At 42.7% G+C, this 16,668-nt stretch overlaps 2 protein-coding genes across 4 annotated transcripts in view; both read right to left on the reverse strand.

Annotated features, from left to right (window-relative positions):
- Positions 1-5,218, reverse strand: part of LOC115584070 (potassium voltage-gated channel subfamily B member 1-like) — a 40,526-nt gene extending 35,308 nt beyond the window's left edge. Inside the window, exons 1-2 of one of the 3 annotated variants that reach the window (XM_030421466.1) lie at positions 4,712-5,218; positions 3,143-3,800 (exon numbers count right to left, since the gene is read on the reverse strand). In XM_030421466.1, coding sequence (XP_030277326.1) covers positions 3,143-3,697 — 555 coding nt within the window. In that variant the 5' untranslated portion in view covers positions 3,698-3,800; positions 4,712-5,218. Of the gene's footprint in view, positions 1-3,142; positions 3,801-4,510 lie in introns of those variants that run through there. The other 2 variants (XM_030421464.1, XM_030421467.1) reach the window with 2 other exon arrangements.
- A 1,868-nt stretch (positions 5,219-7,086) lies between these two features.
- Positions 7,087-15,453, reverse strand: LOC115583897 (prostacyclin synthase-like). The gene is made up of 10 exons (XM_030421127.1): positions 15,141-15,453; positions 14,433-14,556; positions 13,508-13,683; positions 12,686-12,829; positions 12,087-12,214; positions 11,336-11,517; positions 9,120-9,255; positions 8,051-8,232; positions 7,504-7,655; positions 7,087-7,401 (listed from the first exon to the last, which is right to left on the reverse strand). Exons 1-10 carry the CDS (start codon positions 15,206-15,208, stop codon positions 7,251-7,253), a joined length of 1,443 nt encoding a protein of 480 aa, XP_030276987.1. The 5' UTR covers positions 15,209-15,453; the 3' UTR covers positions 7,087-7,250.
- Positions 15,454-16,668: the final 1,215 nt, after the last annotated feature.

The following is a 16,668-nucleotide window of genomic DNA, read 5'->3' on the forward strand; positions in this document are numbered from 1 at the left end:
AAACTACGACCATCAATATTAAAAACCTCTGGCATGTCAGAGTGCCGTAAGTTTATTGTCTATAAAGGTTTTAAAATGTACCTTTTCATCTTGTGATTGTTATGGCTGATATTAAAGTCTGACTGGTATAAACTAATTCAGACTGCAGCTTCCCAGTAAGTAATATTTGCTACTGATCAATGGAGGCAGATCAGATAAAGCCCCCTCTGCTGGTGTCTCAACCTGAACTATGTGGTCAAGCAAATCCTAAAATGACGATTAATAGCTTCAGCTATGTTCCTCTTCTTGGCAGCCTGGTCATCAGGACACAATGTTGACAGCTAATGTTTCTGGGAACCACAGATCGATCACATGTGTGTCATAGGCTACATATCATATTGACATTTCTGCAAGAAGTGTCATATCATATCATAGTGGTTGAGTTTTAGGTAAGAAGCCAAGCCATTGACCACAGTTCAGACTGCATTTCTACATTTGTAAGTGTAACACTACTGGATAGTTTTGAAGAGACCTGGTGACAATTTCCAGCCAGTGTTTGCAGCATCAAAAGAACAGATATGTCTGTTGAGAAGTTGGGTCATCTCCAGCTGCGTTTCAACTATAACAGCTATTTTAGGCCAAAATGTGATCTTTTCCTAACCCTGACCAAGTGGTTGTTGTGCCTAAACCTAAACAGTGTTGTCAATATAATACATACAAGTTTCCTCATATCCACGGTTAGCAGAAAACTAGATTGCCAACATGTATTCCAGTGATTGGGTTGTGCTGACTTGCAGACAGGAGGTGCTTGACAGATAAAATGTATGGGAGATATATTAACATTACAGTTTGACAGAGAGGACCACTCGGTCTCAGATGTTCCTTTCATGTTAATCTAACACAGATTTCTGGGGCTGAGAGCTGTGCCAGCCTGTCAGCATGACCACCAGAGGACCTGGTGTTGGATGTCTGTGTGGTTAATGGTTCCAGAGAGCTCCAGAGAGAGCTGAGGGCCACGGAGTGTGGTAAAGTGAGCATGTCTTGAAGCAATGTGATTGAATAATTAAGGGAATAATTAAGGGCTTCAGTAATTTGAGGTCAGAGATGGAGCAGGTTCTTTCAACAGATGAGCTGAATGAATTATGCAGGCGCCCCTGTTCGAGGAGATGTTTGAAATTTCTTTGAGTAATGATTCAGCCATGATTCTACTAGTGTCAGGCATGAAGAATCGTATCTTCCTGACATATTCTTATGACACTGTCAGGCATTTTGAACCAAAACATCACACAAATTCGTTCAAATTACTCACTAGTACTGCAGACTATATATCACCTTAGATTTTGGACATTGGTATATGGTGATATGGCATAAGTGTTGTTGTTTCCTGGTTATAAACGCTGCATTACAGTGAAGTGATGTAATTTTCACAACTGTTTTACTTGTTCCAGTACTTGCCTTCACCCACTTAGTCATTATATCAATTTTTAATGATTATTTAGCAAAGCTCTTATTGTGTTAATATTTTGTTCGTCATCACCACAATATCCATTTAGAGGTTTATGGTGAAAGATATCAGGAAATCAGATTTTGTCACCCAGTCTGAGCATTTATAAAGTGCTTTTGAGGACTTTGAAAATACTGAGATGAATATTGCGTATCACGATATAGCTTAAAAAAATCGTTAAGAGCCTCATTCTCTTTAATTAAAAGGTCTTTGACCTTTTTGTTTTTTTAAAAAGGTCAAAGTCGGCACCAACAGAAGCTCATCTCTCCCACAGGAAACACTGCTCCTCAAACGCCTCTTCAGTGGCCCCGCCTTTACTTCTGTGATGTGCATAATTGAATGCCTGATAGGTTGGTTTGGCACCTAAGAATTGATTTAGAACAGTGGTTCTGTTGTTAGCGGCGCTGGCTTGGGCGTGTATGATCTGACCAATCAGAGCAGACTGGGTATTCAGAGGGAGGGGCCTTCAAGAGACAGGAGCTAAAACACAGTGTCTGAGGAAGCCAGATGTGTTTTTGAGCATTAAAGCACTATTCTAGTAGTAAAATGGTGAACCTGAGACAAGCATATCATGTCGCCTTTAAGATGTGCAGATTCCCCAAATAGTTGTATTGGGAGTAAGCTCTGGATGGTTATTTAAAAATCTTAATTGAATATTGACCGAGTCACATCTTCGGCAAAGCAAGTTCATTTAAAAAATGCTGTTAACATGACTATACCCATTGATCCAGCAAAGTGAAGTAACCTTGTTCCTGCAGTGTGAGCTATGAGCTTCTTAATGAGCTGGATGATTGAATACCACACTGGAAATGAGGCAGGGGTGGCTAATGAAGCCATGAGGGGGTGACTGTTGAAAGCAGAGGAGGGGAGGTGGTGTTATATGACGATCTTAAAATATATCTTTTGTGCGGCAGAGTTTCTCGCTGTCCTGAAAACTCCATTAATAAGTGTCACTCCTTCACCCTCCCTGTTGCAAATGAAAAAAACAAACATCCAATAATTACCAGGAGAGCAGCTTGCAGACTATACCGGCCTTAGGAACAAGTATCTGACTGAAAGCAATAAAAGGAGACAATGAAGGCTGTCACGCACAAACAATAAGGGGGTTTTAATTGACTCCCCAGAAAAAAACAGCGCCGGGGTCCTTTTTCTTTCTCCTGAAAGTACACCTAGTTAAGTTTATTGATTCAAGTGGGGCAACAAAATGAGTTTCTCAAAGTCATGCTGTTCAATACGCACTGATGAATAAGCAAAAACTTTGCAGACAGCTTTGACACACAACAACATCTCCCTCTGTCTGCCTCTGCTTCTCTCTCTCTCTCTCCTGTGCTCCAGCTGCTGGAAGTGACAGATTAAAAGCACTGCTGCAGGTTAAAAGGAAGTCAGACAACAGATCAAGACAGTCTCAGAGAGAGATGTCTGCTCGCCTCTCTGGATGCTAAAGCAAATTCCTCACACTCACCCCCGTCTTTGCTGCTTTTGTCTTTCTAAATTTAAACTCCAATCATCAGCACCAAAATCTACGTAATCTTGCTTCCACTTCTTGATGGAGAGATCATTATTTAAACCTGAAGTAACTTAGGCCTGTTGGCTTTTTCTCTCAGGGTTACCTAAACTTTCACTAGATCTGTAGCGATAAGTAAAAAGCTGAGACTCTACCTTGGCAGCAAAGGAGGAGCTCGGCTTCTCCAGCAGGTCCCAGAGCTTCATCCTCTTCTCGGAGCAACATGTGGTGGTGAACTCTTGCCCATCCCTCTCCCTCATGTTCTCGGCCTCTCTCTTCAGCTCCTCGTTCATCTGCTCCTTCTTCTGGTGGTACCTGGCCTGGCAGCAGGACTCCAGGTAGATCTCGTCGATGCCCCAGAAGTCCAGCTCTTGGCTGAAGGACAGGGCGCACATCTCCTCCATCATGTGCAGCTTCCCGGTGCGGTAGAAGTTGAGGATGGAGGTGAAGGCGCCGGGGTGCCTGTCGAAGAAGTACTCGTTGCTGTCCAAACTGTAGTCGTCGCATATCTCCATGATGGAGTCGTGGGTGTTGCAGTCCCTGAGCTTGCCCAGTCTGGTGCGGGGCAGCCTGTCCAGGGTCCTCCACAGGACTTCGTGGAGGAGGCCCCCGACGTTGAGTCTCACCCGGCGGGTGTGCGTCTTACTGCGGATGATGTCCATCGTGTCCGGTGGCAGCGAGGTGCCCGAGCGACACCCCGCTTTGTTCATCTTCTCTCGCTGGATTCACTGGAGGATACAGCCCGGTAGATTAAGAAGACATGGTCCTGTGGGTGACCGCATCAGGGTCCCTCCTCGCTGCTTCCCCTCGCGGCTGTGATTTAAAAGGAATACAAAAAAAAACAAAAAACACAGAAATGAATATTAAGGCGCTGTGGAGCAGACGCTGCCGGTGTCCTACAGTAGCAATGTCAGGTGGTTTATCCAGTCATCAGAGAACCAAATAGATATTTTAATCAGCTTTGAGAGGCACAGCCGCTTTTCTTGCTGACTAGGGTAGCGGCGGGGGGTGGAGGGGAGCAGCGGAGCCGGGCCAATGATAAACTGGGCTCCACTTGTGAGCGCTGTCCGGTGCTGAAGCGCCTGTCTGTCACTCCGCGGACCCGCCGGCTGTCTCTGAGCCTCTGTCCGCGGTGCTGAAGCGTCCGAGCGCGGTTGGGACGGCCACCAGTCTCGGTCCAAAGGCAGGGAATAGTTGTAACAACGTGGTTCTGCTGCTCAACTCCTCTCGGAGAAGACGGACTATAAACTTTGACTAACACCCCACCAGACATTAGATCTGGCCCTAAATACCATCAGCACCACTATATAAAGTTGTTCTTCACATCAGGTAAACATGCTATATTTACTACATCGTATGGCGCATATCTGAGTCATACAGCACAGTCAGTGTTTTGGGCACACATGAGCGCGCACAAGCTATTGCAATGATGTAAAAAAAAAAATAATGTTTTTTTTTTTAAATATCCAAGTGAAACCAGGCGAGCCCTCAAAACTAAAAGCAACGTGAGAAAATACACATACGTGTCTTCCTTATGTCCCGATTCTCCTCACGGACGGGCATCAGCAGCGTGAAGAACGCGTTCAAACTTCTCCCGTCCGTCCAGGTGTCCGGAGCTCTGCAGGGAGCTGACGGAGGCATCATGAGCTCCCAGGCGACATGTTGGACAGTAGCTCACACACACTCAAATACACACACACATACACACACACACACACACGCACCGTCAGCAGCACGTCCAGGTCTGGTCCTACAGCTCGTCCACCCGTCCACTCCTGGGGGGCGAATCAACAAGTTAAGAGACTCCTGAAGAGGAGCCGGGGCCGCTGCGGGGTCCTCCTCTCCCTCCTCCACCTGCTGTCGGTCGGTGTGGCTGCGTGCTGGCCGGCCGGCGCCGCTGACTGCGAGCGGGATCCTGCAGGGGCTCGTCTCACTCCGGCTCCTCCAGCGGCTGCAGCCTGAACCAGTTTAACCCTCACACGGCCACTGCTCAGTGCAGCTACACTGGATCCGGCCGACGCGTCGATATTGTAGTGAGATGAGACTGTACATGGTCCTAGACTTTGGAGATCATCATAAGTGCTGTCTCTTTCTGGTTTAAACTTGAACTCACTAGACTGTTCTGCTTGTTCTAATATATAGGCTACATCTTCATTGTCAGCTGATGTTGTGACATTCCCCATTCAGTGTTACTGATGATTATTTATAAGAAATCTCATTATGTGAAAGTACAAATATCAATATCGGGGTCTTTGGTAAACAAAATATGGTGACGTCCTTTCCAGATATGTATCGTGTATAGCGATACAGCCCCCTAGAATATCACGATATTATTGCAAGGCAATATCACCCAGTCCTAGAATCTATGGGACAGGAACTTACTGTCAACTGTAAAAGTAGGAGAACTGTTATGGATCACATTAACAATAAGGCCACTGAACACCCCACACACCTGAACTGAGGATAAAACAGACACCACACATGTAAGCCACTTACCACTTTACAATTACATTTGTGATGAATCTGTGTTGCACTGCTCTGTTTCAGGGGTAATTGTTTTTACTTGAGACGGATGTATCTTCCTTTTAATGCTTTGTGAAGCACTTAGCGCTAAGTGCTATATGAATAAATGTTCATAAAAAAAAAACATATATTATGTATGCAAAGTTATGGCTGAGTAAAAGTAAAGATATCCTGTTGAATATTACTTTAGTCAAAAGTTGTAATTTGCGATGCTTCGGTAAAGTGTTTAACTTTGTATACAAATGAATGTATTTTCTAAGTTAGACAGTGTGTGGAACATTTGATCTACTCATCCCGCTTCCTCGCACCAGAAGTAAAAGATCCAAAATTAATTTCTGTCAATATATGTAGTTAAAGTTCCAATATGTAAGATTTTTTGTTTTAAACCTTCAAAAATTAGGTTAAACGAACAACAAAATAGTCAAAATTTTGACCTTATGTCAAGGACCTCAACGGACCTGAAAGAGTTTTGCTGCCTTCCGTGCTAACTGTGTGAACTACACCAACCTCCCCTAGTGCTCCGAGCTCCCAGTCCTGGCACAGTATTAACAGTATCTATGATAGGAGCACTAGCAGCCACAGTCAGCAGCATTTAGTGGTTACTCTGGTGACGCTGCCCTGTTTGTTTGGAGCATGTTGCACCTTTAAGCATTAATGTAAAAGTAATCATGCCATATATTTACATTAGGGTATGCAATGTAGATGTATATACTTTATTTGTTTAACGCATACCCCCATTATACATTTTTTTTATAACTATAGGAATCCATATTTTGCGAATAAAATAGATTAACTTAAATATTTGCTACTTTTGCTCGGGTGGAGTGTGCAATCTGCACAGTAACTAGTAACTAAATTTATCAAATAGTAAATGTAATTTCATCACTGGTTATTTACTATAATTATCAAAAGCATAAGTAGTGTAGGGCCCGATGAAAGTCTGACTCTGTGTAGCAGTGGGAGTCAGTGTCACATCCTAACTGGACTGGTACCATGACACAGTCGGTGTTCAGTGGAAAAGTTACTGATTATTTCAGAGCAGAACTCCTCACTCTGAGGAAACAATCAAATTGAAGCCACATTTATTGCTGCTGCAGTCAGGGGCTGTTTCTGTCCATGACTGTGCCCTGACTTTATGTCTTTACATCAGAACATGACGGTTTAAACATGATATGATCTTACAGCAGTGCTAAAATGAAAAAAGAAGAGCATGTTTTACAATCTTCTGTCCTTTACAATCTGCCGCCTATGGTGGATCTGCTCCTGCTATCGGGCGATCAGTTGCTTTCCAGACGACATGTAAATCTAAACTTTCCACTCAGCTTCCCTCGGCAAACAGCAGGCGTGTGTGAGTGTGACAGATGTGTGGCTGGCTCTGTTTACAGTACAGACAGTCCCCTCATTACGCTCACGCTCTCTATTTAACATATCCAAATGCTCTGACGCTTTACTTTTTACAGCTTCTAAAAATTACACCGGTAAAGTCACATATCAATGTTTTATTCTGACAGTTTTCACTCACAATATAATAACATATGAGAATGTAATGGACTCAAGAAAGATAATACACAACGTATTATATATTATTTACATTTATTGATAAATAACAAAAAAATATGTACTGTGTGATATAAATACACCTCATAAATATAAAATGTATAAAGGTACAAAGGGAATATTGACAGTATATACAATGTACATGTGTTGAAATGTGCATAACAGATGTGTTTTTCTTTTTCTTTAAAGTCTTTTCCGCGGCTTGTAACGGACAAGCAGGTCCCCCTGTGGCTGTAGCATGCCAAATCCATAACGACCGGCGTCTACCTCAGGCATCTGAGCATCTGGGTCGCACAGCTCCAAATCGTAGTCCGTCAACACCATGTAAACAAACCTGGAGAGTAAACACATGGAATTAGAACATTCAGGCAGACATTAGAGGTAACAAGCTCCTCCAGCGGGCACTTTCGTGGTGAACTATTTCTGAGACACTCACTGTCTGATGGTATTGATGGCAAACTGCTTTCCCACACAGCCATTGGTCCCTGCGCCCCATGGCATGGTGTAATATTTCAGCCGCCTCCCTCCTTTATAAAAGTCTCTCTTCGCTGATCCATCTTTGTTCAGGAACCGATCGTACTTGAATTTCTGGAGATGACATATTTTTATATTTTAAGCAGCAGACATTAAATGCAGGCAATTAGGACATCTATGAAAATGAACATTATCACACAGTTTAATGTCTATTTGTTTGTCCAATGTTTTTGATGGACAGGGTTTGACTGACTGCAGTGTCCTTCCCACGCCTTCCCACGTCTGTTCCCGTGCTCAGCTAATCCCTCAATAGTCCACAGCTCTGGGTTTGACCTCTCACTGTGTAACGCAGCTTTGTGTAGGCGTTGATTCCACCTTACATAAACAACTACACTAATTACACTTAAGTCTGCCTCCACCTTGTCCCAAACACATTACTTCTATTCCTGTTGGCAGCACAGGAATTTTAAGTGGTAGACGTAGCTGTAAAAAGAGACGGGACAACAAACCTGTGGCTCCTGGTGAATTTCCGGGTCCATCTGAGGGCTGTTGAAGGGGAACAAACACACTCTGTCTCCTTTCCTCAGCAGGTACTCTTGGCCGTCAGCCATGTGGAGGGTCTTCTCCTGCACTACCTCTCTGGTGATGAAGGGGGCAGCAGTGAGTCTGAGTGCCTCTTCCAAGGCACTATCTAGGGAGGGGCAGAAACAAATGTTGGCAACATGAAAGAGCAGCAGGGTTTCTGCAGTGTTTTCTAACTTTTTATTGTTTTTTGGTAAACAATACGGTCTTACTGTACACTGTGTCTATTTGGATTTATATACTCCCAATTTCTTTACTTTAAAGGGAATTGACACAATTTTAAACCTGGGCTCCATATTTACATATTTTGGTGTGCTAAGGATTAATGCTTTCTGAAGATATATGTTTGAGATGGGTCCAGTGGATCGCCTCAGTTGACAGCAGCGACGCGGCTACAACGTAATCCTTTGGGGCAACAGCGACTGGCGAAGTTATGTCTACTAAAAGTGCTTGCTGTATGGCTGGAGTTGTTATTCTACGTGTCTGACAACTTTACAGAAACGATTCAAACAGATCTCAGGAGTTGAGTTTTACACAGTTGTTGCTTCATCTAGATCTAGTCAAAATCCGCCAGCCATGATGATCTTATTATAACCTAATGTTGTCAGACACTTAGAATAACAACCTCAGACTGTCAGTGGCATAACCAAGCCCTTTTAATGGACAAAACATTGACAGCCATAGTTGCCACAAAGGGAAACACTGCAGCTATTCCAGCTGTGTCACAGTTGCCAACTGAAACAATCTACTGGACAGATTCCAAAACTTTGGTGCGTATAAATCATTCACACCCAAACACGTCAGTATAGGTTTAAAACCACTATAATTTGCCTTTAATAAGTTTTATATTTTGCATTATTCCTTTGGACGGTTATCCCTGATTTACTTCTACCGACTACAGTATGTGTTGTAATCTACCTCATCTTGTTTACAAGAGGAACAACCTACAACCAATAAATGTCTCTCTGTTTACACAAGCTGGGATCAGGTCCTCACCAAACACAGGGGTGTCCACATGTCTGTCCAGCAGCAAGGTCTCCGAGGTTTCCATCTCCGTCTTCACCACTGTCAGAGCCTCAGGATGTGTCAACAAGAAGCCCAACAGCCAAAATGCAGCAGGACCAACATTACCCTGGAAACAAACAGACCACCACGATAAGGTTATCTCTCTCACTACTGTGTTGCATGGTGACGGCGCAGGTGGTTATCAGGTAAAAGTTAATACGAAGATCATGTGACGCCCACAGTACTCATGTATGTAACAACAAAGCACATTTCAATTAAGGTTAAGTTCATTTGCATAACAAAAGCCTCACAGCGAGTTTAAAAAGCGTAGCTTCCTTTCATGTGTTTGGGATGAGAGCAGCCTTGCTCTGGATATTCTCACTACTGGCACAGCGTGGTAATGGTTTACTTAAAAAGGAAAGCCATTGGAAACCTGAGGTCCCCTGCCATCTGCCTGCATCCAAGGGCAGGACATTGAAACTATTTCGCTTACGACAGACCACATCGTGTCTGCCAGGACTACACACGTAAAACAGTGAACACTTTCGTAATATAACGGTGAATAAATGAGTGAACAAAGAGTTCTTAAAGCTTACTTAACAGTACATAATAGGAGAAAGTGTACCCATTAAAACATGCATCACAAGAACATGACATCATCCAAACATTTGGCAGATGGATCACAGGGCTGTGTGTGGGGCAACCGTCTTTAGACAGACAGCTATCTTCTGTTTGTCTGAACTTAATAATACTGACACTGATTTAGATTACAATGCTGTTTGTCATTCATTTCTAACACACTGGTTTATGTACCAGTGCATCTTGTAATTACATATTAATCTCTTTCACTAAAGTTTTGATGAAAATGTGACTCAAAGCCAAGTAGAAGTTATGACTCAAAACTTGTAATCAAATGGAAATAAACCATGGTGACAAGAGCAAAGAAGGATGAGTAAGTGTCTGGCAGAGCAAGGCAAATGTGGAACTAAATATCTGATTAACTTCTTTGATGTAATCAGACGCCTCCAGCAGGGCTGTGGGCACAACGTCAGTATGTTCACTTATATGAGAGGAAGAAGTCAAGACCCAGTCAAGACCCAGTCAAGACTAAAAAGAAAATATAGCCAGTTTTTTCCCTGGTAAAGTAGAAATAAAGATAATTTTCTCAATAAGTGCAATATGTAAGACAGGTCAGCTACTGAAGCTTTGAGTGTGACGCAACAATCACCTATCTTTCTCAATAATTTCTCTTTGCATCTTTGCACGTAGGAAGAGATGCAGATCTGTGCAACTTGCTTCTTAACTGTATCTATACATACAACAATCCAATCTCAAGGCAAATTCCACCAAGGAGTTAGTGCTTTTGTCTGTGTCAGTTTGTTTCTTGGTTTGTTGGTTGGTTTGTCAGCAGGATTACACAAAAACTGCTGAAAGGTTTTCAACGATGCTTGGATGGAAAATTGGCTTCGGCCCAGAATAGACCCCATTAACTTTTGGTGCGGATCCAGATAAGCAGTCGGATCCAGGTTTTTCTTTCTCACGTTATCTAACGTTGTGAGATATGGCCTTTTTCAACATTTTTGTTGTTCTGGGAATAATGCAAGATCTTGATGAAAAAATAATCGGTATGTATTTAGGCGGCTGGTATTTATGAATGAGTATGATTTGATATGAATCCAAATAAAAATCTGGGTCAAGTAGATTTAAATGTTTTTACTTGGTATTAGATTAGGCAGGTTTTAATTAAAGGGGACTGTTGAGCCTTGGTGGAGGTATGCAATCTACTGAGGGACAATGTAGTTTGTATTTATTTTCTTGCAAGGATTCTTCAGGAAAAAAACCTTGAACAATGTACTCTACTGACAAAGGAACATGTCCAACACCATCGTACAATTCTCTATCTCATGTTCCTGAAGCCCTCTCATGGAAGAGCTGTTGAGTGATCGTGGAGGTGAACAGCGCACTCATGTGCCAAAGAAGAGTACTGCTGCTTTCACACCTCTATATCTATATCTCTATCTCGGTTTGTTTGACTTCAAGTCTGCTCAGAGTCGTGAAGACAGAAACAGCCTCACACAGACTGCAGCCCGGTCAAGTTTACCAGACTAACAGGAAGATTGCCACATGTCTCCAGGTGACCAAAGGCTGAAATTCTTGCTTTGCACACACAGAATGCCTTTCTTCTGTCTGGCAGATGTCTGACTCACCTGTGTGGCCCAGAGTTGCATCAGCACGGCTTTCCTCTGCATCTCCTCATCCACCCCCTCCTCCTGCAGCAGCCTCCTGTAGGCGTGAAGCCAGGGGCTGGACCCCGAGTCCTCAGTCAGACCGGCCGGGGCCAGGAGCTCCCACAGCCTCTGCCGAACGCTCTGGGCTGTCCTCTTCTCCTCTGTTGAACAGGTAAAAGCAAGTGAGCAAGTGGGTCAAAGACAAAACGTAAACAGCTGAGCCTGAGCTGAATGCCAATGAACAAAGTGCCAAAACACATTATTGTGAGCGAGAGTTGGGAAATAGACATAATTTCAGGTATGTCTGGAGGAGGTGCTCAGTAATATTGCATTTGGCAGACTTTCCTGTGTAGTGTGGGCGGAACCAAATGTAATCATAAAGAATGATACAAACAAAGACGAGGCCCGGGGAGATAAGGTGTCTGTAGAGGACTGCGATGACGTATTGCGAATCGTTGAACTCCACCAAAACACCAACAGAGCTCCCAGACGCTATGTAAGCAACTGAGTAAGTGAAACTCGCCATGGCAACTGTTAAACAACTTCATCAATGATGTCACACCATGTTAGCTGAGACCCAGTGACAAATGTGCACCCTGACGCCACCTTCTCATGACTCATCAAGGCTTGTAATCCCTATGATGCAACCCCCGATGTACATCACAGCGGATTGTTTTGAATCGTTTCATCACAGTGCTCTCAGAAACCTGCTGGGTGTGAGCTATCTTACCGGGCTTCAGCGTTCCTCTCGCCAGTTTGGTTAACAGACTATCAAACTTCTTGTACTCCTCGTAGACACGCGAGGGATCGGTGCTGTTGTTGTTCTGCTCCCCCCCAAACAGCGTCAGGTACCCCGCCCTGCAGGCAAGATAAGATAGACAGTGTCAGAAAGAAAGTACCGGCCCGCTCTGTAGATAATGGTCATGGAAAGATACCCAGCCCACGCAGTTGCTCTGTTTGAAAGCACCCGGGTTGTGCCCATTCACTTGGTATTTTTCCACCAGGGCATCATGTAGTATGTCACATGTGTATAGTGTTCCACATTCCAGATAGAGATAGAGATAGAGAACTGCTGGGCAACTTGTGACACTCTATATCATGACAGAGCAACATGTTGATTCACATCCTCTCAGACAAAAAAAAAAAAATGGAAGTGACCTCCAAGATTAGCCCTCCCACATTTTTCTTGCTGTGTTAACAACCAGAGTAACACAGGATTGACTTGTGTGTAAACTGTTTAGCTGAAGGCTTTTAACCCGAATGCCAGATTTTTTTTTTTAGCATTATCAAGAGTGTGTGTCTGTGTGAGAGGGCTGAAGGCTCGCTTACTTGAAGAGTAGGCTGTAGGAAAGGTTGAAGAGTCCCTCATCTTTCCAGTCTTTCTGGTTCAGAGGCATCTCAGCTTTCAGCAAGGCCCGCAGGTGTCTGATCATGGTGCCGTTAAGGGCGCCAAAATTTGCTCCCCTGAAGTGCCTGTGAACACAAAAGGTGAGAAAAAGGTGAAAAGGCTGCGCTGACAAAAGGTAGCCCTGTTAATCATGTCGCGCTGATTACTGGTGTTGATAAAACAGTGCAAACACTCAGCGACACGCGCTGTCAAACCCATCGTCAGACCTGTCTGCCCTACCTATTTTCCCCGTGGTAATGGAACTGAGGTTTGAACAAATAAGGGAAAGACAAGTGCGTAAAACTGTTAACTGCATTTTCATTTTTACTCCAACAACTTGTGGGGAATTATGACTCTACCGTGGAATTACATTTTAATTTTCAAGTTTACTTATCTTAAATCCCCCATGTGCTTCCATGAGGGAAGGTGCAACCAAAAAAAAGCTCGTTTCCCCAAACGTCAGTCGTTTAATCCTTGAGATAAAAGATGGATTGCATCTAGAGTTTCCACTCCTCACTTTTACGTCTGCTTGGGAACCAGCATCTCTCTAGACTCTCAGGTTTTTTCTTTCAGCTCTACGCCATAAACAAAATCGGTGTGGATGACGGCTGAGCAGCAACGAAACGAGAAGCCCTAAAAATAGACTTCTCAAAATGGGAAGGGTTTTATACAGAACCATCCAGTGTGGTGCTATTCCTGAAACTTGCTTCTACATTCACATGAAGCGAAAATGAAAATACACATGAACATAATTAGTCGTTTACTTTATCATCATTGCTTTTGCTTTCGCCGGCTGGTCATGTGGGAGCCGCAGGTTGAAGATCCTCTCCATGAGCACCTGCGCGTAGCGGGTGAAGTCCAGGGAGTCCGAGTCGTTGATGACCGTGTCGTAGGAGTGTGGATCCAGCAGCACCGTCACGTAACGGCCGGCAGCACGCACCTGAACACAGTCAGAGCAAAGGTGGCAGTGTATAAGAGACGTGCAGGGAAGACGCAGCGTGTTCTTTTTAGATGCATTAAGAGTGTTTAACAGTTTTCATATGATGCAGTCAACTCAGAAAAAACACGTCTTCATGTGCACAATTCTATCAAAATGCCAATCTTCACTATTTTGCAGTTTTAAGCCGGGCTAATTGATGCTTCCTTCATTAGATTCCAGAGGAAGTGAAGTGTTTAGTTAAATCTTTAGAATAAAATAATACTCACTACAACATTACAAGAGGTTATATTACTGTTACTTTCAGATAAGATTTCATGAAGTGAAAACATTTTGTCACACTTCCTCTGTTGCAATTGTTTGAAAATTTGGCATCAGATTCGGTATCCAGTATCATCTGGTGTTACATTATATAATAATAAATCTTATCTGAGTTCATTCTTGACTTTGGAAGTCGCAGTTGACAGACAATCTTCTTCAGCAGAGGGAGTTATCCAGTTATAAAAGATTAAATTTGATATTTATTTGCGAAACTAAGAGCTGCTATCTGTGTTTCGTTGTTTTTGAAACAATGACAATAAACATCGAATCTGTTCTATTCTAATCACAATTTCTTTTTTTAATTGTTATTATCATTATTTTTTATTTCTGAGCTGTTTAAGATGTTGAAACCCAACGTCTACACCGGAGGCCCTTAAAAGCGCTCGGAAAAACTAAACATTTAACATCATCCATAGTTTTCCTCTACTCACTGTGAAAATGTCCCCATGTTTCAGCTTCATTCGATTCAAGAACTTGGAAGCATCCTTTCCAAATTCAAGCGCGTGGCCTAACCAGGGGATCACTCCTTTGTCCAGAGGGGGATCGGTCTTCGATCTACAGAAACGGCCACGAAAGAGAGAGAGAGGACGCAGACTTTTAATGTTCCCGTCTTTTTCAAATAGCTGCTCCTTGTCTGTTTGGCACTTTATTCCACTGACATGAGGGATTTGGTCTTCCAGTTACCACTGTGCAGTCAGTGTTTGTATGGCTAGCCTTTTTTTTATCCTGGGATTATGGATATAGAAGGTAAAGGTCAACAGAACTATAACAGGGATTAGTTAGAAAACATCATCATTGCATCAGGGATTTGTTTTTGTGATTTCAAACCGCCTGAAAGGAAAACACAAAAGGAAGACTTCTAAAACACTGGAGCGGTTTAGCCACATTCCTTAGATCAGGAACAACCCACTAAACTAACACAAACCGCGTGGTGACTCTTTTAATACGATTGTTATTATCATCATCAACAACACAAAGTTATTTTTATTGATTCCTTAAAATAAGCTGCAAGCGATATGAAAAAACAAAACAAAACAACAAACATTACAATGAAATAATGCTTTAATGTCAAAAAATGTCAGCAGATATTATTGTATTGATTGATAAGTATAACAAATAAATAATCAATGGTAACTTACCTCGATCTGTGCGTGAGGATGAAATAAAGCAGGACAGCTTGGACGAGCAGGAAAACGGTCCAGATCATCTCTCGTGTGTGTGGTTTGTGTGTGTGTTTACTTCTAGGCTCTTCAGAGATAGTGGAGTCACCTCCGTCCTCACGTGGCTTTTAACAGGTCTCCTCACCCACGGTTACGTCACGCGCCACCGCAAAAAGAAACAAGCCTTCACATCGTCCGCAGACAGGCTATCATTGCCGGTGTGTCAACCCCCCAGTTTTCACTCGTCATAACCAATCCGTGACCTAGTGACTTGGATCGACACCAAGGAAATACAAACAAGGAGAGAATTCCCATCAAGGCGGAGGTTTAGGAGGAGCTTTCCTCGAACTGAATAGAGATATTATTGTAGTTGAACAAATTTCCTTCTGGTCTTATGTGACTTTATAACAAAAAAAATAAATAAATAAAAATAATAATAATAAGTTCAAGTTAGAAATAGACACACTCTCCCTCGTCACCTGCAGTTCACTCCCGCCACCAGAACCAGAATCAAATCGGTATTAAATCGACCAAACGAGCCGACTGAGTGTGTCTCTGCTGCTCGTCTCCTGCTGGGCTTACAGTAGTGATGGCCCGCTGCCAAATCACTCTTCTCTGCTTGGGAATGTCCCCATTGGAGTGAAGCATAACTTCGTTCAGAGGATGGGGGAAGTAATCCTGCGTGTAAATGTTCACGCACAAACCGCGCTGTTATCGTCACTCACCCTGACTAACACACATACACACACACACACACACACACACACACTCTCTCTCTCAACTGTTTGTGTGCTCAGACCTGCACGTCCTGTGTGGAGGATCTGAGGGAGAAAAGACTCATCAGAGAAGTTCCCATCTTTTTATGGAACAAAACTCAATCATTACATCATTACATTACATTTAATGGACAAAATACAAAGCTAATTTCACTTAATTTACACGTTAATAAGATAAAGGTAATGATTATGCTTACTTGGCGGAATGTCTGAAACTGACCTTAAAGGACAACCCAGTTTCATACTGTTTAAGTTTGTTTATATGTGGCGGACCCTGCCACCTTTCTAGCTTCAAACTGCATACTGAGACCTTATTTTCCTCGTTCTTCCGCTTGTTTATTCAGTAACTGAAAATAAATATAGTATAATTACCATTATCCTGAATATCATATTTGCCTTTCTTCTCAAAAAATACTCAGTGTCCCTTTAAGTATTTCCTTTTTCTCCATTTCATTTAATTGAAAACTTGAGTTATGTGTAAGTAAACTGTATTCATAATTTGTATGTTTGACACTTACAGTACATTTAATGTCAGATAATTTAATGTCAGCTAAGTAGACTTTTATGTATGTAGTCGTGGTATTCACTTTTACCACAGTAACATCTTCCAGAGATATCTTTACATCTACTCAAGTACGACTTCCGGGGACTTTTTTGGGATCTAGTAGGTATGTGTACGTTTATATTATGTTTGTGTGTAATATGTAAAGATATAGCATGTGTAAACAACA

This window comes from Sparus aurata, chromosome 6 (genome assembly GCF_900880675.1).
Source record: "Sparus aurata chromosome 6, fSpaAur1.1, whole genome shotgun sequence".
Classification (NCBI taxonomy): domain Eukaryota; kingdom Metazoa; phylum Chordata; class Actinopteri; order Spariformes; family Sparidae; genus Sparus; species Sparus aurata.